Source organism: Coregonus lavaretus (genome assembly GCF_964263955.1).
Source record: "Coregonus lavaretus genome assembly, chromosome: 19".
Lineage (NCBI taxonomy): Eukaryota > Metazoa > Chordata > Actinopteri > Salmoniformes > Salmonidae > Coregonus > Coregonus lavaretus.
Window position 1 is genome coordinate 8,034,123 of NC_140006.1, and position 26,522 is coordinate 8,060,644.

The following is a 26,522-nucleotide window of genomic DNA, read 5'->3' on the forward strand; positions in this document are numbered from 1 at the left end:
CTGAAGCCATTCCAGCGTTGCTTTGGCTGTATATCTTGAGGTCATTGTCCTGTTGGAACATAAATCTTCAACACAGTCTAAGGTCGTTTGCACTCTGAAGCTGGTTCTCATCGAGGATTTGCCTGTATTTGGCTCCATTCGTTGTTCCCTCTAGCCTTACCATTCTCCCAGTCCCTGCCGGTGAAAAGCATCCCCATAGCATGATGCTGCCACCACCATGCTTCATGGTAGGGATGGTGTTAGATGGGTGATGATCTGTGCCTGGTTTTCTCCAGACATAGAGCTTTGATTCGGGCAAAATAGTTAAAAAAAAGAAATGGTCTTTCACGTGCCTTTTTATAAACTCTGGGCGTGCCAGCATGTGCCTTTTTCTAAGGAGTGGCTTCCGTCTGGTCACTCTCCCATAAAGCCCAGATTGGTGAAGTGCTGTAGAGACTGTTGTCCTTCTAGCAGGTTCTCCCATTGCAGCCAAATAACTCTGTAGTTCTATCAGAGTGGTCATTGGGTTCTTGGTCACCTCCCTAACCAAGGTCCTTCTTGCCCGGTTGTTCAGTTTGGTCGGACGGCCAGCTCTCGACAGAGTCTGGGTAGTTCCATATTTTTTCAATTTCCCAATTATGGAGACCAGTGTTCTCTTGGAAACTTCCAACACTCTAGAAATAGTTTTATACCTTTCCCCAGATAGAACTGTGATGAGGCATATCTCTCTGAGATCTACGGACAGTTTCTTGGACTTCATGGTATAGTTTCTGCTCTGACATGCACTGTCAACTATGGGACCTTATATAGACAGGTGTGTGTCTTTCTATTTAATGTTGTAGTGACATGAAGGATGATCAAAGAAAATTGGATGCACCTGAGCTCAATTTGGAGTACCATAGCAAAGGGGTTTTAATACTTATGTAAATGATATATTTCTGCATTTCATTTTCAATAAAGTTGCTAACATTTATAAAAACATTTTCACTTTGTCATTATGGGGTATTGTGTGTTGACGGGTGAGCAAAAAACTGAATTCAGGCTGTAACACAACAACATTTGGAATAAGTCAAGGGGTATGAATACTTTCTGAAGGCACTGTATATAGTGCACTACTTTTGACCAGGGCACATAAGGCTCAGGTCAAAAGTAGTGAACTATATAGGGATGCACACTAGATATTAGTATCTAACTGATGAAAAACGTAAAGGAATTCATGCCTTTTCATCCAATTCTAAACTGATTACAAATCAACTCATCATTCTATTCCCTGGACAGTGGAAGACTGTGGTTTTTAATCAGTAAATGTATCAAAACATTGAGAATGTTAATGTAAAAATCACACACAAAGACAGGCAACTCACAGAGTTCCCACTCATGTTCCCGATGTCTTTCAGTTTGTTGAACACGCCCCCTGCCGTCAGATTGGCTGGCTGGAACATCATTCTCTGGTTGCTACGGGAACTCTCAGCCACCAACCCCAAGTCGCCCTTCTCTGCAGCCTCCGCCTTGATTTTGTCCAACTGTCGCCCTGGCAACAAGAATAATAAAAACAGTAAGATGTGACAAGAGTTCCAAGCCCGAAAGCAAAGTAAGAGAATTAATAACAAAGCTGTGTGTGAGTGGGTGTCATACGTATGTCCCTTACCAGTTGCTTGGGCAACAGCTTTCATCAGTACAGTTTCTCCCACTCCCAGCTCCAGTCCCAGGTAAGCAGGACCCAACTGATTGAGACACAGGTAAACACAGCACAGCAGGTCCTCTGAGGAAGAACAGAAAGATAGAAAACTCTCAGCACACACATCCATCGGACTCATCTACACTCTGGCAGCATCCCAAATGACTCCCTATAGTGCACTACTTTTGACCAGAGCCTATTAGCACCCTCTTCCTTATATAATGCACTACTTTTGACCAGGGCTCTGGTCAAAAGAAGTGCACTATGCAGTAAATACGATGCCAATTGGGACGTAGACCATCTGACTCATCTCAATACGTTAGGTTACATCCTGCAACTGGGCCAATAGCTAATGTAGTTGCTGCCAGCTCCACATACACAAACATTAGGGGAAAAAACAAAAAACTATTTCACCTGGAGAGAGGATGATCACAGAGCGTAGAAGATTTGATAATGTTTCAATGTTCCTCAATCTGGCAAAAAAAGGAATGCAATTAGTACGTAAGATGATGTGAAAGAAAAAATTACCCAAGAATAAACAAAGTCACAACTTCGGAGGTATATTGAAATCTCTTACCTGCCAGAGTCTTCCTCAATCTTCTCAAAGGTACGTGCAACAGCTAAATAAGGGACCCTGTGAAAGAGAAAATTAGTCAAAACAACTCCATTGAGAGACTGATTAACAGTATATAAGTCTTGTGCAGGTTGTTCAACGTTTAATATTTATAAGAGCACACTGTTACAAGCATTTGTTGGACAAGTTCAGGTAGTCCCTCTCCGATTCGTCCCGTTTGGTGCCTAGTGAACATGACCCAGGTTGAGGTATATAACAGAGGGGTGTGGCCTTGTGACAAGGGGGTTAGACGTACCTCTGTCCCCACCCCCAGCAGGCGTGGTCCACCGGGTGGTAGTTGGGTCTGGACGGGTCGTACTGGGCCTGGTCCGTCTTCTCTCTGGGGGGAGAAACCACTGACATTAATACAGTATACACCGCACTATTCAACTCAATGAAGAAAACATTCAGGTTCAGTTCCAAATGGCACCCTTTTCTGTATATAGGGCACTACTTTTGTCCAGGGTCCATAGGGCTCTGGTAAAAAGTAGTGCACTTTTTAGGGAGTAGGTTGCCATTAGGGAAGCTCCCTGAGAAATGTACATGCATATAGGCCAAAATATATGGCCAAAATATAATATCACGGTATAAAAAAAAAAAAATTGGACGGTATTTTATGTTTTTGAATAATACAAGTTCTACATTTGCTTTTTGAGTAGTGTGTGACCCTAGGGTGGCAACACATACAAGTGATTTCAATGGCTCTTTCTCCATTCTGATTGTTTTATACTGTTCAATTCAACCCAAAATACATTTCAGCACTTATCAATTTCTGCATTTCCTGCACTCATTTGAGAATTTCCACACAGCCACGTAGGGCTGCAAGATATGGGCAAACAATCTTGGCCCTATTTTTAACCAAATGTTGCAATTGCAATTTGACTTGAAATTTAGAGCAACACATTTGGGTGAACTGTTGGAATCATGGAAATAGAATGATTATTCTAATTCTACAGTTAGAATATAATAGTGGGCACTTTGAACACAGTGTTGTTTGACATGACAACGAATGAAAATGCCAAGGAGGAGTTATTGTGACAGGGTAGGAACCAAAGTGTTGACAAGTGTTTCCTATGGGACCCTATGATCTTTGGCTAAATTGAACGTTCTCTTAGCTACTTCATGTAGCTAACATGTTCCTGTTTTGTGCATGCCTCTTTGATTTAGAAGATACTGTTGCACAAATAACATGCTGATTTAGGTCTACACAAATAACTGCTATTATCAGGCTGTATAGCTAAAATTACGTTTGCTCTGACTCAGTACATTTATTAGCTAGCTAGCGATTAGCATTAGCGGCGTACAATTAGCAGCTAACAAGATTTAGGCCCAACTTGCTAAGAAAAGACTAACTAGCTGTTTGCAGATTTAAGAAACACAAACTAATAGTGTAATTATAGAACGCTATTGGATTTATATTAAGAACCAAAGTGAAAACAGCATCGTTGTTATCAACATTGTTGCATCCGCTGCATTGACCATGCAGACAACGCAAGTGTCTCGTGGTCGAGGAACAACAAATGCGCTCCTTGGGTGACAGGGGGTGGGGCAGGGTCTGTATGGAAAGCGGCATAGAGAGAGCTGAGAGAGATGACTGAAGTAGCGAAAGTAAACGATAAAAAAATGGACGTTACACACGGCGTATCACATTTAACATAAACATTCAAATACCGTAAAGTAAAAACCCAAACCGGTCCGTGCATCAATACCGGTGTATCGTAAAATACGGTATACCGCCCAACCCTACATACACACCTACTAGAGATGTAACTATTCACTGATACAGATCGGTATTGGATTCAAATGTTTAAAATACCAGTGCCCCAGTCCGCTGGAGCCCAAACTAGGGATGGGAACGGTTATCCAGAAAAACACTCACCAGAAAGCCTTTTTGTAACAGAATCAGTTCTATCATGGCGAAAAGCAATACTTTTTTGTTTTTAATTAGCATAATATAAAAAATCCCCATCAAAATGTGTCTGTTTAAACTAGAGATCTGGTATTTTGCATGGGATGCGTCTCAGTCCACCGCATCCGCCAATGGTGGCCTTCCACATCTGCCGTGGAAGGTGGCCGAGCTACAGTAGTGTTTGTCAGACCATGAGACATCCCAAAAATCGGTCTTCTCACAAAAACGCCCGTAGCGCCTTAACGGTTTGGCCTACACACTAATATGACCCCTCAATGGAAAGGTGTTTTTCTCTAGGACACCCACAAGCCTCACAGGACTCGTCTGAAGGTAGCCCAATACCAGCAAAAAAAAAATTATGGAAGTATACAAAACATTAGGAAAACCTGCTCTTTCCATGACAGACTGACCAGGTGAATCCAAGTGAAAACTATGATCCCTTATTGACGTCGCCTGTTAAATCATCCACTTCAAATCAATGTAGGGGAGGAGACAGGTCAAAGAAGGATTTTTAAGCCTTGAGACAAGTGAGACATTGATTGTGCATATGTGCCATTCAGAGGGTAAATGGGCAACAAAATATTTAAGTGCCTTTGAACTGGGTATGGTAGTAGGTGCTAGGCGCACCGGTTTGAGTGTGTCAAGAACTTTAACGCTGCTGGGATTGTATGATTTCTGATTGTCTTTCCGCACCAATACTAATGAGCTGAGCTTCTTTTCAGTCATTTTTTCCTGACCTCACACTAGTAAGTCAACAAAGTATTTTTTATATCCATTGTGAATGACTGTAATAGTTCCTCACAGTATTTGAAAAATCTTTCCAACACTCTCCCGGCCTCGATAATAACCAAGCCTCGGTGTGAAAGTGCAAAATATCATGATCTATTGATCCCATATCCAGTGGAAACGTCATAAAATACCTGAACACTTTTCCCTTTCGCAAAAACAGCTGTTTGTCCCGAGCTCACTGGTGCAGGAAACTGCTGGCCCGGAATAGGCTAGTTGATACAATGTTACAGCTTCGGGTAGGACCCAGTTGATTGATTTGACACAATGTTGCACGTCCCTAGCTCAAGTCATGACCGATAGAAAGGGAGGCAGACAGGCGGAGTAGAGATGAATGCGATTGAAAGAAACTTAATTTTCATCAGGACATTTTCTACCGTTTTTATTTGTCGGCTTTAGGACCATGTATTTTACTTAGCTGACGATTGAAGTTAGGCTTGGATGGTATACCGTATATCAGGGTATTTGGAAATTGAATAGCCACATAATTATTTTTCAATAACGTTAACTATTTATTTTAAGTTGTTCAATACATTTTAATATTCGTAGCTACTTTAAGTAAATACCCGCAGTCAACTTGTGCAATACTTTAGGAGATAAAGCAGATAGTTCCTCATTTCACCTGTCACATTATTTTACATTATGAAGCTTACCGTAGTTCCCCAGAACAGTTGAACCAGTCATGTGTTTGTAAATGGCACAATGGGAGAAAGCGGGAGCAGGTGAGTCCAGCTCTGTATTGACAGGAGTCGCGTTTCATATTAAAGTCACGTTTTTTTTGCTTCAATGGGATGTGCAACTATAGTTTTCCTTCACAGAAAATACATTCGTGCAACACATTCGGCAGAAAATAGCTTCATTTTCATCAGATGACAAAAGAAGTGCAATGCTATTTGGCTGGCAGCCACACGTAAATGAGCTTACAATGAAAAATGTATTTTATTGAAAAAAAAATTAAATGGCCATCATGTCTGATGTTTATCATAAAATAATGTAGCCAGCTACATTTCCTAATGTTTTTCTTAAAAGGTACACTTGCGTTTTACCAGAGAGAAGTAGGCAGGCTACCCCGAGAACCGTACCGGAGAAAAGTAGCTACACAGTCAGAGCGCTGTCTGCTGATAGAATGCTCCATTTGTGAATTCTCATCTGAGTGGAGAAGTGCAACTGAAGCACGAAATTAGTCTGATGCCGAGCAGAAATTACAATAAGAAGCATTTTACATCTGTTTTTACAAAAATATTTATTATGCGTTCTTTTTTTCCCTGCGTGATAAACGCAGTATTCTGCATTAATGTAACCCCTAAGTTTAACTTGCTAGTTAATCTAATTAAGTGGCTGAATTAATAAGGTGACGGGGCATCATATTGTGTTAGTTTTCTGCCATGTTTGAGAAGTCAAAGCCCTTTGGATGAGTTATTTGTACAGCTGCCACTATCTTGATTTCCTTGTGATTTTTCTACTCTCAGAGCAGGCAGGTCCATTGCCCTATAGCGACTCCAGACTAGGGCTGTTAAGGTGACTGTATTACCACTACACCTGCAGTCAGGAGTCATGACCGCAGTGAAATGCCACATGACCATTGAGTCACAGTAACTAGGCTTCTCCAAAACTGTGCTCTGCCTCTGATGGTCGTTAGTAGCCTACCAAACTTGCTAACAGCCAGTCGCTAATGGCCGGTACTCAGCACTCTATTGTCCTTCTAATCACTCAGACATCAATACAAATCAAATCGAAAATCAAATCAAACACTTAATGAGAGCCCTGGTTTTCAGAGTTTGAGTGGACTAGGATCACCTGTTGCGCAGCGAGAGCCAGCTCCTCATAGCTGGTTGATGCATGGAATTAAATAAGTGTTTGTTGCGCAACATTTCTATAGGCTATGCTATGCAATTGCGTGAGAAAAGTGTTGATGGCCTCTATTAAAAAGAGGATCCCATCAGCTTTCTATAGGCTAGGCCTCCTATATTTATTTCTTAACTTTCCATAGATTAAGCACATTGCTTTGCTTTACAACTGGAGTAGCCTACCTGGCTGGCATGAAAATTAACCACGGGAAAAGCATCCTCCATTTTCTATGCAAGTGCATCCTGATGGTCTTTTTTTTACCCTGCCCCTGTTCAGTCAGGTGCATAATAATGGCCCATTCGAAATCATTTTTTTCCCCACACTTTATTTAGTATATGTAAAAACAAGATAAAATTGAGAATAGTCTGAATGGTGAGAATATTATCACTTGTGAATGATGCACAGCACATGCCTTTTTTTAGCAACTTTTTCAAAATCAGTCGCATGCATCATGTAGCCTAGCCCATAGGCCTATATGTTTTGCTAAGGTTTGTATCACAAAACGGTGTAGCCTACCTGGCATATTAAAAAAGTAACTTCACATAACTTCCATTCGTTATTTGAGTGCAGGCTACGGACAATTTTTGTTGTTGTGGGCCATTCTAAATCAAAAATAATTCCACACATATACAGTGGGGAGAACAAGTATTTGATACACTGCCGATTTTGCAGGTTTTCCTACTTGCAAAGCATGTAGAGGTCTGTAATTTTTATCATAGGTACACTTCAACTGTGAGAGACGGAATCTAAAACAAAAATCCAGAAAATCACATTGTATGATTTTTAAGTAATTAATTTGCATTTTATTGCATGACATAAGTATTTGATCACATACCAACCAGTAAGAATTCCGGCTCTCACAGACCTGTTAGTTTTTCTTTAAGAAGCCCTCCTGTTCTCCACTCATTACCTGTATTAACTGCACCTGTTTGAACTCGTTACCTGTATAAAAGACACCTGTCCACACACTCAATCAAACAGACTCCAACCTCTCCACAATGGCCAAGACCAGAGAGCTGTGTAAGGACATCAGGGATAAAATTGTAGACCTGCACAAGGCTGGGATGGGCTACAGGACAATAGGCAAGCATCTTGGTGAGAAGGCAACAACTGTTGGCGCAATTATTAGAAAATGGAAGAAGTTCAAGATGACGGTCAATCACCCTCGGTCTGGGGCTCTATGCAAGATCTCACCTCGTGGGGCATCAATGATCATAAGGAAGGTGAGGGATCAGCCCAGAACTACACGGCAGGACCTGGTCAATGACCTGAAGAGAGCTGGGACCACAGTCTCAAAGAAAACCATTAGTAACACACTATGCCGTCATGGATTAAAATCCTGCAGCGCACGCAAGGTCCCCCTGCTCAAGCCAGCGCATGTCCAGGCCCGTCTGAAGTTTGCCAATGACCATCTGGATGATCCAGAGGAGGAATGGGAGAAGGTCATGTGGTCTGATGAGACAAAAATAGAGCTTTTTGGTCTAAACTCCACTCGCCGTGTTTGGAGGAAGAAGAAGGATGAGTACAACCCCAAGAACACCATCCCAACCGTGAAGCATGGAGGTGGAAACATCATTCTTTGGGGATGCTTTTCTGCAAAGGGGACAGGACGACTGCACCGTATTGAGGGGAGGATGGATGGGGCCATGTATCGCGAGATCTTGGCCAACAACCTCCTTCCCTCAGTAAGAGCATTGAAGATGGGTCGTGGCTGGGTCTTCCAGCATGACAACGACCCGAAACACACAGCCAGGGCAACTAAGGAGTGGCTCCGTAAGAAGCATCTCAAGGTCCTGGAGTGGCCTAGCCAGTCTCCAGACCTGAATCCAATAGAAAATCTTTGGAGGGAGCTGAAAGTCCGTACTGCCCAGCGACAGCCCCGAAACCTGAAGGATCTGGAGAAGGTCTTTATGGAGGAGTGGGCCAAAATCCCTGCTGTGTGTGCAAACCTGGTCAAGACCAACAGGAAACGTAAGATCTCTGTAATTGCAAACAAAGGTTTCTGTACCAAATATTAAGTTCTGCTTTTCTGATGTATCAAATACTTATGTCATGCAATAAAATGCAAATTAATTACTTAAAAATCATACAATGTGATTTTCTGGATTTTTGTTTTAGATTCCGTCTCTCACAGTTGAAGTGTACCTATGATAAAAAATTACAGACCTCTACATGCTTTGTAAGTAGGAAAACCTGCAAAATCGGCAGTGTATCAAATACTTGTTCTCCCCACTGTATTAGTAGGCTATACAGTTGAAGTCGGAAGTTTACATATGCTTAGGTTGGAGTCATTAAATCTTGTTTTTCAACCACTCCAAAAATGTCTTGTTAACAAACTCTAGCTTTGGCAAGTCGATTTGGACATCTACTTTGTGCATGACACAAGTAATTTTTCCAACAATTGTTTACAGACAGATTATTTCACTGTATCACAATTCCAGTGGGTCATAAGTTTACATACACTAAGTTGACTGTGCCTTTAAACAGCTTGGAAAATTCCAGAAAATGATGTCATGGCTTTAGAAGCTTCTGATAGGCTAATTGACATAATTTGAGTCAATTGGAGGTGTACCTGTGGATGTATTTCAAGGCCTACCTTCAAACTCAGTGCCCCTTTGCTTGACATCATGGGAAAATCAAAATAAATCAGCCAAGACCTCCGAATAAAAATTGTAGACCTCCACAAGTCTGGTTCATCCTTGAGAGCAATTTCCAAATGACTGAAGGTACCACGTTCATCTGTACAAACAATAGTACGCAAGTATATACACCATGGGACCACGCAGCCGTCATACCGCTCAGGAAGGAGACGCGTTCTGTTTCCTAGAGAGTAACATACTTTGGTGCGAAAAGTGCAAATCAATCCCAGAACAACAGCAAAGGACCTTGTGAAGATGCTGGAGGAAACAGGTACAAAAGTATCAATATCCACAGTAAAATAAGTCCTATATCGACATAACCTGAAAGGCCTCTCAGCAATGAAGAAGCCACTGCTCCAAAACCGCCATAAAAAAGCCAGACTACGGTTTGCAACTGCACATGGGGACAGAAATCATACTTTTTGGAGAAATGTCCTCTGGTCTGATGAAACAAAAATGGAACTGTTTGGCCATAATGACCATCGTTATGTTTGGAGGAAAAAGGGGGTGGCTTGCAAGCCATAGAACACCATCCCAACCGTGAAGCACGGGGGTGGCAGCATCATGCTGTGGGGATGCTTTGCTGCAGGAGGGACTGGTGCACTTCACAAAATAGATGGCATCATAAGGAAGGAAAATTATGTGGATATATTGAAGCAACATCTCAAGACATCAGTCAGGAAGTTAAAGCTTGGTCGCAAATGGGTCTTCCAAATGGACAATGACCCCAAACATACTTCCAAAGTTGTGGCAAAATGGCTTAAGGACAACAATGTCAAGGTATTTGAGTGGCCATCACAAAGCCCTGACCTCAATCCTATAGAACATTTGTGGGCAGAACTGAAAAGGCGTGTGCGAGCAAGGAGGCCTACAAATCTGACTCAGTTACACCAGCTCTGTCAGGAGGAATGGGCCAAAATTCACACAACTTATGTGGGAAGCTTGTGGAAGGCTACCCGAAACGTTTGACCCAAGTTAAACAATTTAAAGGCAATGCTACCAAATACTAATTGAGTGTATGTAAACTTCTGACCCACTGAGAATGTGATGAAATAAATAAAAGCTGAAATAAACCATTCTCTACTATTATTCTGACATTTCACATTCTTAAAATAAAGTGGTGATCCTAACTGACCGAAGACAGGGACTTTTTACTAGGATTAAATGTCAGGAATTGTGAAAAACTGTATGTAAACATCCGACTTCATCTGTATGTAAAGACCATTTCAAATTGAGAATACTGCTTGAGAATATGATCAAGTGCTTGTCAAATTGTGAATGAGAGACTGATTAAGTGTGTGCAGCCTGCACAAGAAACAGAGCGCTTCCCTTTCATGAGACTTTTTTCAAATCGTCATTAATCTCATCATGCAGCCTTAGAATGTATTAGAAATCAAAACATACAGCTTAACGTTTCTATCAACTAAAGTTGCATAAATAACTAAATTAAGCATATAAGAGGACCTGTTTCTTTGGTAATTGCTCAACACAGCATAGCTGCATGTGTGTGCACTACCTCAAATCATTTGGGGGAAAATATCCTTTCTATTTTATTCAGCTATGTTCAATTCTATTGTTGTTACTATAAAATAATGCCACGGGAATTATAAGCAAATCATGCTTGCTAAATGAACTAGCATAGCCCACAGCCATATGGCATAGCCACATCAAGGCCTAACATAAGGACTCAGAATATGCTGTTCTTCTGAAATAGGCTACATTTTCTTAATATTATAATGTTTCTTTAGACCTGCCTAAAATAATGGATTTATTGTGATGGTGTAGGCCAGGGTTCTTCAATGCCGGTCCTGGAGGGCCGAAACACTTCTGTTTTTTTTATTTCTACCTGGTAGTTAATTGCACTCACCTGGTGTCCCAGGTCTGAATTAGCCCCTGATTAGAAGGAGAGGATGAAAAACAGAGGTGTTTCGGCCCTCCAGGACCGGAATTGAAGAACCCTGGTGTAGGCTATATTAAAATTGATTTCAGACATTTATAAAATGTAGATGTTCCAAAAGTCCTCATCAGTGGCTTGTAGGCTATGCGTGGAAGCCTGAGATGCTAAATGTGTTTGTTAATTAACGTCAATTACCGTGAGACCGGCAGTTATTTGAATGACAAAATGTAATGACCGCTACAGCCCTCCTCCAGACTCCACAAAGACATGTACATGTAGCCTACACATGCTACTTCAGATCCAGTACTGTTCTTCCTTCAGACAAGCATGCGTCAAAACGTTGTTCATTTGCACAATGTCTCTCATTCACATTCGTTTGTAAATGTCCAAACTCACCAAAAATTTATAATTTTATGAGCTGGATTGCCGGTCTTTGAAATTAATTTATTTTCCGTTTGCGCTTGTTAGCATATTTAGCTAGCAACCTCAATTCACTATGACTTTTGTTAGCATTCTGGTAAGACGCCCAATGGGTATTTCTTGGCACCCCTTGTGTACTAAACTGGTAATCCCGTATATATCCCGGTATGAGAGAAGGACAGTATGATGATATGAAAACCTGGATACCGCCCAACCCTATTATAGGCCTAATAACTATGTTATTATTGAAATAATTGTTCCACGAAAATGCGCATATGAAAATCATAACTGGCATGCAGATCGGTAGAAATGGTAGGGTAAATTGTATGTTTCCCCAAATTTGAAACTCATGCGCCGCCAATGGTCTTTACTATAACACCGATATAAAAACACAAACTAAAAACGTGCCCCCCTATGGAAATCAAATGCCCATCCAACTGATTTGTTCTGATTTCAGATAAAAAAGTGGGGGGTATAAAAAGCATAAATTGTCGACCCCCCCCTAATCTGATAGTGGTAGATACTCAGTCAGCCCTACATCTCAGCTCAGGTACCTACACACACCATATACCAAGAGTGTGCAAAGCTGTCATCAAGGCAAAGGGTGGCTACTTTGAAGAATCTCAAATATATTTTGATTTGGTTAACACTTTTTTGGTTATTACATGATTCCGTATGTGTTATTTAATAGTTTTGATGTCTTCATTATTATTCTATAATGTAGAAAATAGTAAAAATAAAGACAAACCCTGGAATGAGTAGGTATGTCCAAACTTTTGACTGGTACTGTATCTAGATGCGTATCGAATTGTGCTTGAAAGGAAAGATTCACATCCCTAATACCTACTCCTTCAAAGACATGGTGTAAACCAGTGGTCACAAAAACCTTTACATTTAAGTCATTTAGCAGACGCTCTTATCCAGAACGACTTACAGTAGTGAGTGCATACATTTTCATATTTGTTCGTATTGGTCTCCCGTGGGAATCGAACACACAACCCTGGCGTTGCAAGTGCCATGCTCTAGCAACTGAGCCACACGGGACCTTTGAGTCAAGATCACTGAGTCAAAATGCAAGCAGAGACCTACCGCTCAGATTTAATTTAATTTTAAACATGACTTAAACGTAAGCCTATGCAACATTAACCAATTAAAAACAGTTCTGTAGCAATGAAGTTTGCAGTAGGCTATAGGCCAAATACATTATCACTGCATATTGACTACACTTCAATTGCCCTGCCAATGTTGTTCTTCTCAGACCATATTTCAACATTTTTGGTATATAATCACACTTGTAATTGACCATTTGAAGTACTACTTGTGAGGCACAGCTGAGTGAGCATTATATATATATTTTTTTTTTTACTGGACTGATGGCCTGCATCTAATTGTCAGTCTGAGGGGAGGGAGGGAGCAACGGTGAGGCTGCCTCTCACCCGACTCACCAACCTTCCCTCTGCTGAGAAAAGGGGACAGTCTTCCAGCTGATGGTGACATTTATTTCTGCCTCATGCACCAATTCATGTTGTTACTCCTATGACCAGAGAAAGTGAAATATTCCTCTATTAAAAAAGAAACAAGCCGCAAATAATAACGCAAGCTTATTGAAACAATTTGCTATACTGGTTAATTAATTGAAGCTGCAGTGCTGGTTGTAGCTTGAGTGGAAGTAGGGAGAATTCGCATTTTATGGCTTATAAAACTGTTAAACCAACTGACAGTGCTGAATAACAACTTACTCATAAAAAAAGCAGCTCTTTGATGTATTCGTTCAGTCTCTCTCTCACATTATCAACTTTGCCGTGCGTTCTAGGCTTCTTTTTACATGAGTCTATGGAGCAAAGAAACTGTGCAGACACGGTGATATGAGCTATCTGATTGGCCAGCCAGCGTTAGGCCTATACAGTGAGGGAAAAAATTATTTGATCCCCTGCTGATTTTGTATGTTTGCCCACTGACAAATAAATGATAATTCTATAATTTTAATGGTAGGTTTATTTGAACAGTGAGAAACAGAATAACAACAATAAAATCCAGAAAAACGCATGTCAAAAACGTTATAAATTGATTTGCATTTTAATGAGGGAAATAAGTATTTGACCCCTCTGCAAAACATGACTTAGTACTTGGTGGCAAAACCCTTGTTGGCAATCACAGAGGTCAGATGTTTCTTGTAGTTGGCCACCAGGTTTGCACACATCTCAGGAGGGATTTTGTCCCACTCCTCTTTGCAGATCTTCTCCAAGTCATTAAGGTTTCGAGGCTGACATTTGGCAACTCGAACCTTCAGCTCCCTCCACAGATTTTCTATGGGATTAAGGTCTGGAGACTGGCTAGGCCACTCCAGGACCTTAATGTGCTTCTTCTTGAGCCACTCCTTTGTTGCCTTGGCCGTGTGTTTTAGGTCATTGTCATGCTGGAATACCCATCCACTACCCATTCTGAGGTTCTCACCAAAGATTTGATGGTACATGGCCCCGTCCATCATCCCTTGATGGTGTTCTTGGGGTCATAGGCAGCATTCCTCCTCCTCCAAACACGGCGAGTTGAGTTGATGCCAAAGAGCTCCATTTTGGTCTCATCTGACCACAACACTTTCACCCAGTTCTCCTCTGAATCCTTCAGATGTTCATTGGCAAACTTCAGATGGGCATGTTAATGTGCTTTCTTGAGCAGGGGGACCTTGCGGGCGCTGCAGGATTTCAGTCCTTCACGGCGTAGTGTGTTACCAATTGTTCTTGGTGACTATGGCCCCAGCTGCCTTGAGCTCATTGACAAGATCCTCCCATGTAGTTCTGGGCTGATTCCTCACCATTCTCATAATCATTGCAACTCCACGAGGTGAGACTTGCATGGAGCCCAGGCCGAGGGAGATTGATAGTCTTTTGTGTTTCTTCCATTTGCGAATAATCGCACCAACTGTTGTCACCTTCTCACCAAGCTGCTTGGCGATGGTCTTGTAGCCCATTCCAGCCTTGTGTAGGTCTATCTTGTCCCTGACATCCTTGGAGAGCTCTTTGGTCTTGGCCATGGTGGAGAGTTTGGAATCTGATTGATTGATTGCTTCTGTGGACAGGTGTCTTTTATACAGGAAAGAAGCTGAGATTAGGAGCACTCCCTTTAAGAGTGTGCTCCTAATCTCAGCTCGTTACCTGTATAAAAAAGACACCTGGGAGCCAGAAATCTCTCTGATTGAGAGGGGGTCAAATACTTATTTCCCTCATTAAAATGCAAATCAATTGATAACATTTTTGACATGCGTTTTTCTGGATTTTGTTGTTGTTATTCTGTCTCTCACTGTTCAAATAAACGTACCATTAAAATTATAGACTGATCATGTCTTTGTCAGTGGGCAAACGTACAAAATCAGCAGGGGATCAAATACTTTCTTCCTTCACTGTAGGTGCACTTGATTTGCTCTCTGGGCCTGCTGGGTCGGCGGAGTTCTACCTTCAGACACATGAAATGGTTCAAAATGGGAACACTTTGCATGCCCGGCGTTAGCGCTGCTGAATCAAGTGCACATACTGCCAGCAGCGTTGTTGTTTTTTACAGAAATGTTTGGTGATCAACTAGAAATGGCTTGGAGGGCCTCCCGAGTGGCACAGCAGTCAAAGGCACTGCATCGCACTGCTTGAGGCATCACTACAGTCCCAGGTTCGATCCCAGGCTGCGTTACAGCCGGCCGTGACCGGGAAACCTGTGAGCCGGCGCACAATTGGCCCAGCGTCGTCCGGGTTAGGGGAGGGTTTGGCCGGCTGGGATTTCCTTGTCCCATCGCGCTCTAGCGACTCCTTGTGGCGAGTCGGGCGCCTGCAAGCTGACTCCGGTCGCCAGCTGAACGGTGTTTCCTCCGACTCATTGGTGCGGCTGGCTTCCGGGTTAAGGGAGCAGTGTGTCAAGAAGCAGTGCGCCTTGGCAGGGTCGTGTTTCGGAGGACGCATGGCTCTCGAACTTTGCCTCTCCCGAGTCCGTAGGGGAGTTGCAGCGATGGGACAAGACTAACTACCAATTGGATATCACAAAATTGGGGAGAAAAAGGGGTAAAAGTACCCAAAAAATAAAACATAAATAAGGAATGGCTTGGAGATCGGTGACCACTGGTGTAAAGTAAATAAATTTGCATTATCGGCAGTTGTCGCTCGCTTACCCTTTCTTGTCTTTAACAACCTCAGTGATACTGGCCACCTTTTCCTCTTCCTCCTTCTTCTCCCCGCTCAGCCTTCTCCCTTCCACGCTTTTCTCCTCTGGTTTTTCCATCTTCACAGCTGCTTTCCTGGGAGCTAGAGAACAGAGAAGTACAAAGCATGTTACATGTACTTGTTCCACTGCCATCTCTGCAGCTTATAAGCCTCTTACACCACTTCAGATTTCTTCTAAACTTCCCAAAGCAAATTGAGGTTGAGGCCCGAATGGCACCCTATTCCCTATATAGTGCACTACATTTGACAAGGCCCATACGGCTCTGGTCAAAAGTAGTGCACTATAAAGGGAATAGGATGCCATTTGAGACACACTTACACTCCTTCAGGTTTCTTCTAAACAAACTGCAGAGAGCAAACTCATTCATAGAGATGTAAGTGGGGGAAAAATCTCACCAAAGAAACTGCTGATGGGGGCTTTCTTGGCTTGGGGCCTTTGTGACACTTTGTCCTCAATTTCTTTCTCATCCTTTACCGCCTTCTTTTGAGTTTTAGGACTTTTTCCTTTCTCTTTTTCCTCTTTCAACTTCTTTCCATCGTCCTCTGCCTTCTCGGTCGTGGTCTCTTTCACATCAATTTCTTTCTCCTTTTCGTCGTCTTTAGTCTTCTCTTCATCCGTCTCATTCTGCTCCGTTTTTTCCGCCGCTATCTTAGGCTTATCCACACTTTTTTCCTCTCCTCCCACCTGCATTGCTTCCTCTTCATTCTCTACAGAGAATGATAGAAATGGAGTGATGCAATCCATGAAAGAAGGGGTAGGAATGAACACACTTGTAATGGAGGATAGAAAACCTTACCTGTGCTGTCCTGTGTTTTGTCAACCCTAGCTCTTTTATTCTGCAGTCCTTGTTCCTCCTTCACCTCCTCCTCCTCACTGCCACTCCTGCTGTCCAGTTTTCTCTTTGGGAACTGCTTCCTTGCTACAGAGATGACACAGAAAGACAAACAGTTAGAGATGCATTACTACTGAACACTTATGTGAAATTAGTGCAATTATGCAACCAAAAACGGTGGTGTTTTTTTCAAACAACTTGTGTGCGAGCTTCTTTTCTTTTAGTAATAATTCCCACGCACCTGCAACAAGTAAGACCAGATATGACAGTGTTTTTCATATTTCATATAACAACTTTGAAATTGCAAGCTGCATTAGATAAGATAGTTAACAGCGTGTTAGTAGAGGCTGATGGACTTGTTTAACTTGTGGTCCTCTGTAGCTCAGCTGGTAGAGCACGGCGCTTGTAACGCCAAGGTAGTGGGTTCGAACCCCGGGACAACCCATACACAAAAATGTATTCACGCATGACTGTAAGTCGCTTTGGATAAAAGCGTCTGCTAAATGGCATATTATTTATTTTATTTTAGCTAGAGACTGACCGGTCCGGCTCTTGAGTATTCCTGAGGGTGAGGTGGACGTGGGACTGTCAGGGGTGGCAGCTGGGGTCACTGGTGTAGCAAGAGTGACGGGGGCAGCAGCGGGGGACAAGGGGGTGGGGACTGCCTTGAATACTTCATTCTGTGGGGGAAAAGACAATGCTTACTCAGATCTATATATACAGTGCATTCGGAAAGTATTCAGACCTTCACTTTTTCCACATTTTGTTACGTTACAGCCTTTTTCAAAAATTTATTAAATAAAATGTTTTTCCTCATCAATCTATACACAATACCCCATAATGACAAAGCTAAAACAGGTTTTTGGACAATTTTGTTACTTTATTAAAAATTAAAAATAAACCTTATTTACATACAGTGAGGGAAAAAACTATTTGATCCCCTGCTGATTTTGTAGCCGTTTAAAGGCACAGTCAACTTAGTGTATGTAAACTTCTGACCCGCTGGAATTGTGATACAGTGAATTATAAGTGAAATAATCTGTCTGTAAACAATTGTTGGAAAAATTACTTGTGTCATGCACAAAGTAGATGTCCTAACTGACTTGCCAAAACTATAGTTTGTTAACAAGACATTTGTGGAGTGGTTGAAAAACGAGTTTTAATGACTCCAACTAAGTGTATATATATATATATATATATATATATACACACACACACACACACACACACAAAGTATTTGATCCCCTGCTGATTTTGTACGTTTGCCCACTGACAAAGAAATGATCAGTGTATAATTTTTATGGTAGGTTTATTTGAACAGTGAGAGACAGAATAACAACAATAAAATCCAGAAAAACACATATCAAATGTTATAAATAGATTTGCATTTTAATGAGGGAAATAAGTATGACCCCCTCTCAATCAGAAAGATTTCTGGCTCCCAGGTGTCTTTTATACAGGTAACGAGCTGAGATTAGGAGCACACTCTTAAAGGGAGTGCATCTAATCTCAGTTTGTTACCTGTATAAAAGACACCTGTCCACAGAAGCAATCAATCAATCAGATTCCAAACTCACCACCATGGCCAAGACCAAAGAGCTCTCCAAGGATGTCAGGGACAAGATTGTAGACCTACACAAGGCTGGAATGGGTGTGATTATTCGCAAATGGAAGAAACACAAAAGACTGTCAATCTCCCTCGGCCTGGGGCTCCATGCAAGATCTCACCTCGTGGAGTTGCAATGATCATGAGAATGGTGAGGAATCAGCCCAGAACTACACGGGAGGATCTTGTCAATGATCTCAAGGCAGCTGGGACCATAGTCACCAAGAAAACAATTGGTAACACACTCTGTCGTGAAGGACTGAAATCCTGCAGCGCCCGCAAGGTCCCCCTGCTCAAGAAAGCACATATACATGCCCATCTGAAGTTTGCCAATGAACATCTGAATGATTCAGAGAAGAACTGGGTGAAAGTGTTGTGGTCAGATGAGACCAAAATCGAGCTCTTTGGCATCAACTCAACTCGCTGTGTTTGGAGGAGGAGGAATGCTGCCTATGACACCTAGAACACCATCCCCACCGTCAAACATGGAGGTGGAAACATTATGCTTTGGGGGTGTTTTTCTGCTAAGGGGACAGGACAACTTCACCGCATCAAAGGGATGATGGACGGGGCCATGTACCGTCAAATCTTGGTTGAGAACCTCCTTCCCTCAGCCAGGGCATTGAAAATGGGTCGTGGATGGGTATTCCAGCATGACAATGACCCAAAACACACAGCCAAGGCAACAAAGGAGTGGCTCAAGAAGAGGCACATTAAGGTCCTGGAGTGGCCTAGCCAGTCTCCAGACCTTAATCCCATAGAAAATGTGTGGAGGGAGCTGAAGGTTCGAGTTGCCAAACGGCAGCCTCGAAACCTTAATGACTTGGAGAAGATCTGCAAAGAGGACTGGGACAAAATTCCTCCTACAAGAAATGACTGACCTCTGTGATTGCCAACAAGGGTTTTGCCACCAAGTACTAAGTCATGTTTAGCAGAGGGGTCAAATACTTATTTCCCTCATTAAAATGCAAATCAATTTATAACATTTTTGACATGCGTTTTTCTGGATTTTTTTGTTGTAATTCTGTCTCTCACTGTTCAAATAAACCTACCATTAAAATTATAGACTGATAATTTATTTGTCTGTGGGCAAACGTACAAAATCAGCAGGGGATGAAATACTTTTTTCCCCTCACTAAGTATTCAGACCTTTTGCTATGAGACTCTAAATTTATCTCAGGTGCATCCTGTTTCCATTGATCATCCTTCAGATGTTTCTACAACTTGATTGGAGTCAACCTGTGGTAAATTCAATTGATTGGACATTATTTGGTAAGGCACACACCTGTCTATATAAGGTCCCACAGTTGACAGTGCATGTCAGCGCAAAAACCAAGCCATGAGGTCGAAGGAATTGTCCGTAGAGCTCCGAGACAGGATTGTGTCAAGGCACAGATCTGGGGAAGGGTACCAACATTTTCATGCCAGCATTGAAGGTCCCAAGAACACAGTGGCCTCCATCATTCTTAAATGGAAGAAGTTTGGAACCACCAAGACTCTTCCTAGAGCTGGCCCCCCGGCCAAACTGAGCAATCGGTGGAGAAGGGCCTTGGTCAGAGAGGTGACCAAGAACCCAATGGTCACTCCAGCAGAGCTCCAGAGTTCCTCCATGGAGATGGGAGAGCCTTCAAGAAGGACAACCATCTCTGCAGCACTCCAACAATCAGGCCTTTATGGTAGAGTGGCCAGACGGAAGCCACACCTCAGTAAAAGGCACATGACAGCCCGCTTGGAGTCTGCCAAAGGGCACCTAAAGGACTGACCATGAGAAACAAGGTTCTCTGGTCTGATGAAACCAATATTGAACTCTTTGGCCTGTATGCCAATTGTCACTTCTGGAGGAAACCTGGCACCATCCCTACAGTGAAGCATGTTGGTGGCAGCATCATGCTGTGGGGATGTTCTTCAGCAGCAGGGACTGGGAGACTAGTCAGGATCGAGGGAAAGATGAACGGAGCAAAGTACAGAGAGATCCTTGATGAAAACATGCTCCAGAGCGCTCAAGACCTCAGATTGTGGCGAAGGTTCACCTTCCAACAGGACAATGACCCTAAGCACATAGCCAAGACAATGCAGGAGTGGCTTTGAGACAAGTCTCAATGTCCTTGAGTGGCCCAGCCAGAGCCCAGACTTGAACCCGATCTAACATCTCTGGAGAGACCTGAAAATAGCTGTGCATTGACGCTCCCCATCCAACCTGACAGAGCTTGAGAGGATCTGCAGAGAATAATGGGAGAAACTCCCCAAATACAGGTGTGCCAAGCTTGTAGCATCATACCCAAGAAGACTTGAGGCTGTAATCGCTGCCAAAGGTGCTTCAACAAAGTACTGAGTAAACGGTCTGAATACTTACGTAAATGTGATATCAGTTTTTTAATTTTAACATTACAGTATTGTGTGTAGATTGAGGGAAAAAAACAATGTAATACATTACAGCCTTATTCTAAAATGTAACAAATTGGAAAAAGTAAAGGGGTCTGAATACTTTCCGAATGCACTGTACACACGCACACACACATACTTTGCCTCGTCTTTAATTGCATAGACCAGGTGCCATTTGTATCATGGTCTTAAAGTAGGAGTGCTGATCTAGGATCCGTTTTGCCTTTTAGATTCTAAAGAATAAGATTACATGGCCAGGAGGGGACCTGATCCTACTTTGAGGCGCTTTGTGAATACAGGCCCAGTGCAGGGTGTGCAAATAATCTCCTGATTAGAGATGGTTTACATAGAGAAGGAAATGTGATGGGAAATGTAATAGCTACCTTTTCCTTCTTGGGCAGGACAGCCTTGTCGTCTTGTTCCTGTTTGACTGCCTGTTCTTTCACAGCTGGAGCCTCATCATCGTCACTGTGCAGGATCTGACGACTGTGTTTCCTGAACTGTTTTACTGGCGAATCAGGCTCATTGTGGACTCCATTCTGCACTTTGAGAGGACTTTTGACAGGTCTAGCAAGGATAAGAAAATATATATATATAAGACAGACACTGCAACAAATTGTAATCATATCATCCTAGACCAGTCTGTTTGCTTTCGCCATAGCTAACTGCTTTGTCATCCAAGCCACGGATATGTCCCAAGTGGAACCCTATTCCCTTTATAGTGCTCTACTTTTGACCAGGGCCCATAGAGTTGTGGTCAAAAGTAGTGCAGTATGTAGATAATAGGGTGCCATTTGGGACGCAGAGTACTCTACCACAAACAGGTTATCAGTTTCCTGTATAGATAGTTACACCCGGTGAAAACCCTGCAATCTTCACCTCCGGCCTTAAAGCTAGAATCTGCAGTTGAAACAATAATAAAGTGGTCACCCTGCCTGTTTAGGTATAAAGCTGAGGGATGGGCCTGGAGAATTGTAACCACTCATTCATAGACAGCTATGGATGCAATGACATATCAAAATTATAGTTGTAACCATGTTGAGGCTATACAGTGTTTGTTTACATTTAAGTTCTTTACAAACATTGACGCAAAAAAGCGTATATTTTGAGTTCTGATGGGGTACGACAGTTTAAGCTCATGAGGCATTTCCAAGTTATATCCTTAAAGAATCAATGTGTATGTAAATCTTTAATTTATAAGTCCAAAAATGTATGTAGAACCTAAGGATTCTAGCTTTAAACACTTACTCTGGTTTCTCTTTCACTGGTCCATCACTCTTTTTGCTTTCCTTTTCTTTGCCAGTTTTGGGCAGGAAGAAAGCGCTTTAGGGCAAGAGAAAATTGAAGAGAAGTCAAACAACAAATATGGACTGTAAAAAGGCAAAGGTATCCATACGGAGTCTAATAACCGGGCTTCTGCGTTTGGAGACACTTTCTCTCCGTTGGGACAGACGCGAACTAGCTAAATTGATTCAGTAGCTAGCTTTACACTTAACTGCCTAACAGTAGCTACTAAGGGTAAGTTTATAACCTACACTTATTTTTTTATTTACATACTGGTAACCAGAGTCGTTTAAAAGGAATTCAAGACATGGGTGACTAGTTAACGTTAGCTTGGCTTTCTCTGTGTGTTTCATACCATGGGAGGAGGGGTTGGTTCGTTGACAGAGAGCGATGGCTAGCTAATATGCTAACTATTCTAGCTAGCTAACTGGCTGAATAAGTTGACGACGTACTCACTCAAACTGTCAAAACTAACCCAAAACTTTACATAACGTTAGACACGGATACGAATGATCTGTTTAGTGTGTTAACACACTATTGGTAGTTTGTTGTAACCGGATATTGGTGCTAAACCGTGTGTTATTGGAAGCTAGCATGCTAGTTAGCTATGGCATCATAGGATACGGTGCCCTGGGCGGTTTTCACTGAAGAATACTGTACCAAGTTAGCTAGCTGAATAAACTAAGTTAGTCTATTCCTAGAAAACATTGAACCGCTGTAGTTTACAACAATTATAATTTTAAAGTGGAAGTTGGGAGAGTTATATTTGAGTGCTTCAGTGAAACGTAAGTGAGGGAGGCCCCGCTCTCTCGCTTCCCCAGATGTTCGGTTAATTTTATTCCGATCTCTTTTGCATTATTGTAGCCTTTTCTGTAGCCTGTCAACTATGTGTCTGTCTATCCCTGTTCTCTCCTCTCTGCACAGGCCATACAAACGCTTCACACCTGCACGCACGATCCACGTGGCGTTCCAGGTCTCCGGCAGCCTCTGGAACTGCCGTTCTACGGCCAACAAGGCAGAGTTAATCTCAGCCTATGCTACCCTCCAGTCCCTCGACTTCTTGGCGCTGACGGAAACATGGATTACCACAGAAAACACTGCTACTCCTACTGCTCTTTCCTGGTCTGATCATGCGTTCTCGCATACCCCGAGAGCATCTGGTCAGCGCGGCGGTGGCACAGGAATCCTCATCTCTCCCAAGTGGACATTCTCTCTTTTCCCCCTGACCCATCTGTCTATCTCCTCATTTGAATTCCATGCTGTCACAGTCACTAGCCCATTCAAGCTTAACATTCTTGTCATTTATCGCCCTCCAGGTTCCCTTGGAGAGTTCATCAATGAGCTTGACACCTTGATAAGTTCCTTTCCTGAGGATGGCTCACCCCTCACAGTTCTGGGTGACTTTAACCTCCCTACGTCTAACTTTGACTCATTTCTCTCTGCCTCCTCCTTTCCACTCCTCTCCTCTTTTGACCTCACCCTCTCACCGTCCCCCCCTACTCACAAGGCAGGCAATACGCTTGACCTCATCTTTACTAGATGCTGTTTTTCTACTAATCTCATTGGAACTCCCCTCCAAGTCTCCGACCACTACTTTGTATCCTTTTCTCTCTCGCTCTCCTCCAACACTACTCACTCTGCCCCTACTCAGATGGTAATGTGCCGTCGCAACCTTCGCTCGCTCTCTCTCCCGCTACTCTCTCCTCTTCCATCCTATCATCTCTTCCCTCTGCTAAATCCTTCTCCCTCTGATCTCCTGATTCTGCCTCCTCAACCCTCCTCTCCTCCCTTTCTGCATCTTTTGACTCTCTATGTCCCCTATCCTCCCGGCCGGCTCGGTCCTTCCCTCCTGCTCTGTGGTTTGACGACTCATTGCGAGCTCACAGAACAGGGCTCCGGGCAGCCGAGCGGAAATGGAGGAAAACTAGACTCCCTTCGGACCTGTCATCTTTTTACTCCCTCCTCTCTACATTTTCTTCCTCTGTTTCTGCTGCTAAAGCCACTTTCTACCACTCTAAATTTCAAGCCTCTGCCTCTAACCCTAGGAAGCTCTTTGCCACCTTCTCCTCCCTACTGAATCCTCCTCCCCCTCTGTGGATGACTTCTTCAACCATTTTGAAAAGAAGGTTGACGACATCCAATCCTCATTTATTAAGTCAAATGACACCGCTGGTCCTGCTCACACTGCCCTACCCTATGCTTTGACTTCTTTCTCCCCTCTCTCTCCAGATGAAATCTTGCGACTTGTGACGGCCGGCCGGCCTCCCTCCCAACAACCTGCCCGCTTGACCCTATCCCCTCCTCTCCAGACCATTTCCGGAGACCTCACCTCGCTCATCAACTCATCCTTGACCGCTGGCTATGTCCCTTCAGTCTTCAAGAGAGCGAGAGTTGCACCCCTCCTCAAAAAACCTACAATCGATCCCTCCGATGTCAACAACTACAGACCAGTATCCCTTCTTTCTTTTCTCTCCAAAACTCTTGAGCGTGACGTCTCTAGCCAACTCTCCTGCTATCTCTCTCAGAATGACCTTCTTGATCCAAACCAGTTTTGTAGGTTCATGCTCTACAACATTCGCAGAGTACGACCCTACCTTACACAGAAAGAGGCACAGGTCCTAATCCAGGCACTTGTCATCTCCCGTCTGGATTACTGCAACTCACTGTTGGCTGGACTCCCTGCCTGTGCCGTTAAACCCCTACAATTTATCCAGAACGCTGCAGCCCATCTGGTGTTCAACCTTCCCAAGTTCTCTAATGTCACCCCGCTCCTCCGCACACTCCACTGGCTTCCAGTTGAAGCTCACATCTACTACAAAACCATGGTGCTTGCCTACGGAGCTGAGGGGAACGGCACCTCCTTACCTTCAGGCTCTGATCAGACCCTATACCCAAACGAGGGTACTACATTCATCCACCTCTGGCCTGCTAGCCCCCCTACCTCTATGGAAGCACAGTTCCCGCTCAGCCCAGTCAAAGCTATTCACTGCTCTGGCACCCCAATGGTGGAACAAGCTCCCCCACGACGCCAGGACAGCGGAGTCACTGACCACCTTCCGGAGACACTTGAAACCAGTAATCCTTCTACCCCCCCCCCCCCCCCCATTTAAAAAAAAAGGGGGAAAAAGGAGTGGTTGTCCCACTGGCTATTCTAAGTTGAATGCACCCATTTGTAAGTCGCTCTGGATAAGAGCGTCTGCTAAATGACTTAAATGTAAATGTAATAGCTAGATATATATTTAGGTAGGTGTCAACTTGAATTTTGAAACAGTCAGTATTGGGGTGTTAGGTCTAGTGACAAAACCTGGACGCTGAGCGAGAATTCTGTTTGACGATGGTGCTCACTTTATAAATCATGATATTTTGATCAACTGAATTAAATTGAAATATTTTTGCATAAATATCTTCCTTAATATGTTGTGAATAAGGTATGTTAATGTTGTCTGATAAACCGTTTGCGAGAATTTCTCTATCTGGGAGCTCCCTCAAATCAGTGGGGCCAGAGCGGTTTGATGCTTCGTCCATTTCGGGAGGTGTTATCTTGTCCAATCATAAACAATTTGCCTACCAACTCGAAGTATACAAGTTGACTGACGTCTGGAAGGAGTTTTGTGGAGCAAGCTCAAAAATCGCCAGAGTGATAAGGTAGGCAAGCTTTCATCTACATTGACCATATGCATTTGACGCAAAAACATATATCGCCAGGTAACGCGTTATGCCCCGTGTAGATTAGCACGCGGTAAATTGCTGTGTGCCGCGTCAGCCGCCCAGTGTGGCTCGCTTGTGGGCGTGCTGGCAGCACATTCGATTGTGCATCAAGAATTCCACATAGCAAGTTTGTATGAAGGTCTGGTTATTTACAGGTAAATAGTAATATGTTCTAAACCGCTCTGGTAACAACCAAACTTTGCTGCCCTGTTTCCAATCGTAAGTAAATACATTTTGAAAATGTAAAAAAAACTATGTATTATTAGCTAACTAGCTACAGTGCATGCTAACTCAAATGAGCTGCTAACGTACCTAGCCAGCCATCTAGCCAACTTTACATACTGTATAGATAGCTAGCTAAGTGAATTCAGTTTGACCAGCTAGCTAATTTGAAGTTAGGTAGCTATCTTGATGTATTTATCATTGGAAGAAAAGAAAAACTCCAATTGCATTTGTATGTAGCTAGCTAACAGCCATGGAGGAGGGTGAAAGGATAGCAGCCCCATCTGTCAAAGTGAGAGAGTAGGCTATTCTGGATAGGGTAGGTCCTTTTGTGTAGTTCCAGTCCCTAGAAGTGAGGACGGAGATAATAGTAACATAATATTCAGTGCGGTCTAATTTGAGTGTAATGAAGTCTGTTTCTTGTGATGTTTTCTGTCCTCAGATACAGAGAGCTGTGAAAGCCTGTCTGCAGTTGAAGAGGTCCCAATGAAGAGCAGTGGTTCTCAGTCCTGGTCC

General features: G+C 43.0%; 1 protein-coding gene across 1 annotated transcript in view; it reads right to left on the minus strand.

Annotated features, from left to right (window-relative positions):
* Positions 1 to 26,522, minus strand: part of lig1 (ligase I, DNA, ATP-dependent) — a gene marked incomplete at its 5' end in the record, with an annotated part of 45,212 nt that overhangs the window by 18,268 nt on the left and 422 nt on the right. Inside the window, 11 exons of the mRNA XM_084183544.1 lie at positions 1,344 to 1,510; positions 1,628 to 1,741; positions 2,072 to 2,130; positions 2,235 to 2,291; positions 2,527 to 2,610; positions 15,920 to 16,052; positions 16,368 to 16,679; positions 16,769 to 16,891; positions 17,346 to 17,484; positions 21,176 to 21,359; positions 22,041 to 22,115. Coding sequence (XP_084039670.1) covers positions 1,344 to 1,510; positions 1,628 to 1,741; positions 2,072 to 2,130; positions 2,235 to 2,291; positions 2,527 to 2,610; positions 15,920 to 16,052; positions 16,368 to 16,679; positions 16,769 to 16,891; positions 17,346 to 17,484; positions 21,176 to 21,359; positions 22,041 to 22,115 — 1,447 coding nt within the window. The remainder of the gene's footprint in view (positions 1 to 1,343; positions 1,511 to 1,627; positions 1,742 to 2,071; positions 2,131 to 2,234; positions 2,292 to 2,526; positions 2,611 to 15,919; positions 16,053 to 16,367; positions 16,680 to 16,768; positions 16,892 to 17,345; positions 17,485 to 21,175; positions 21,360 to 22,040; positions 22,116 to 26,522) is intronic.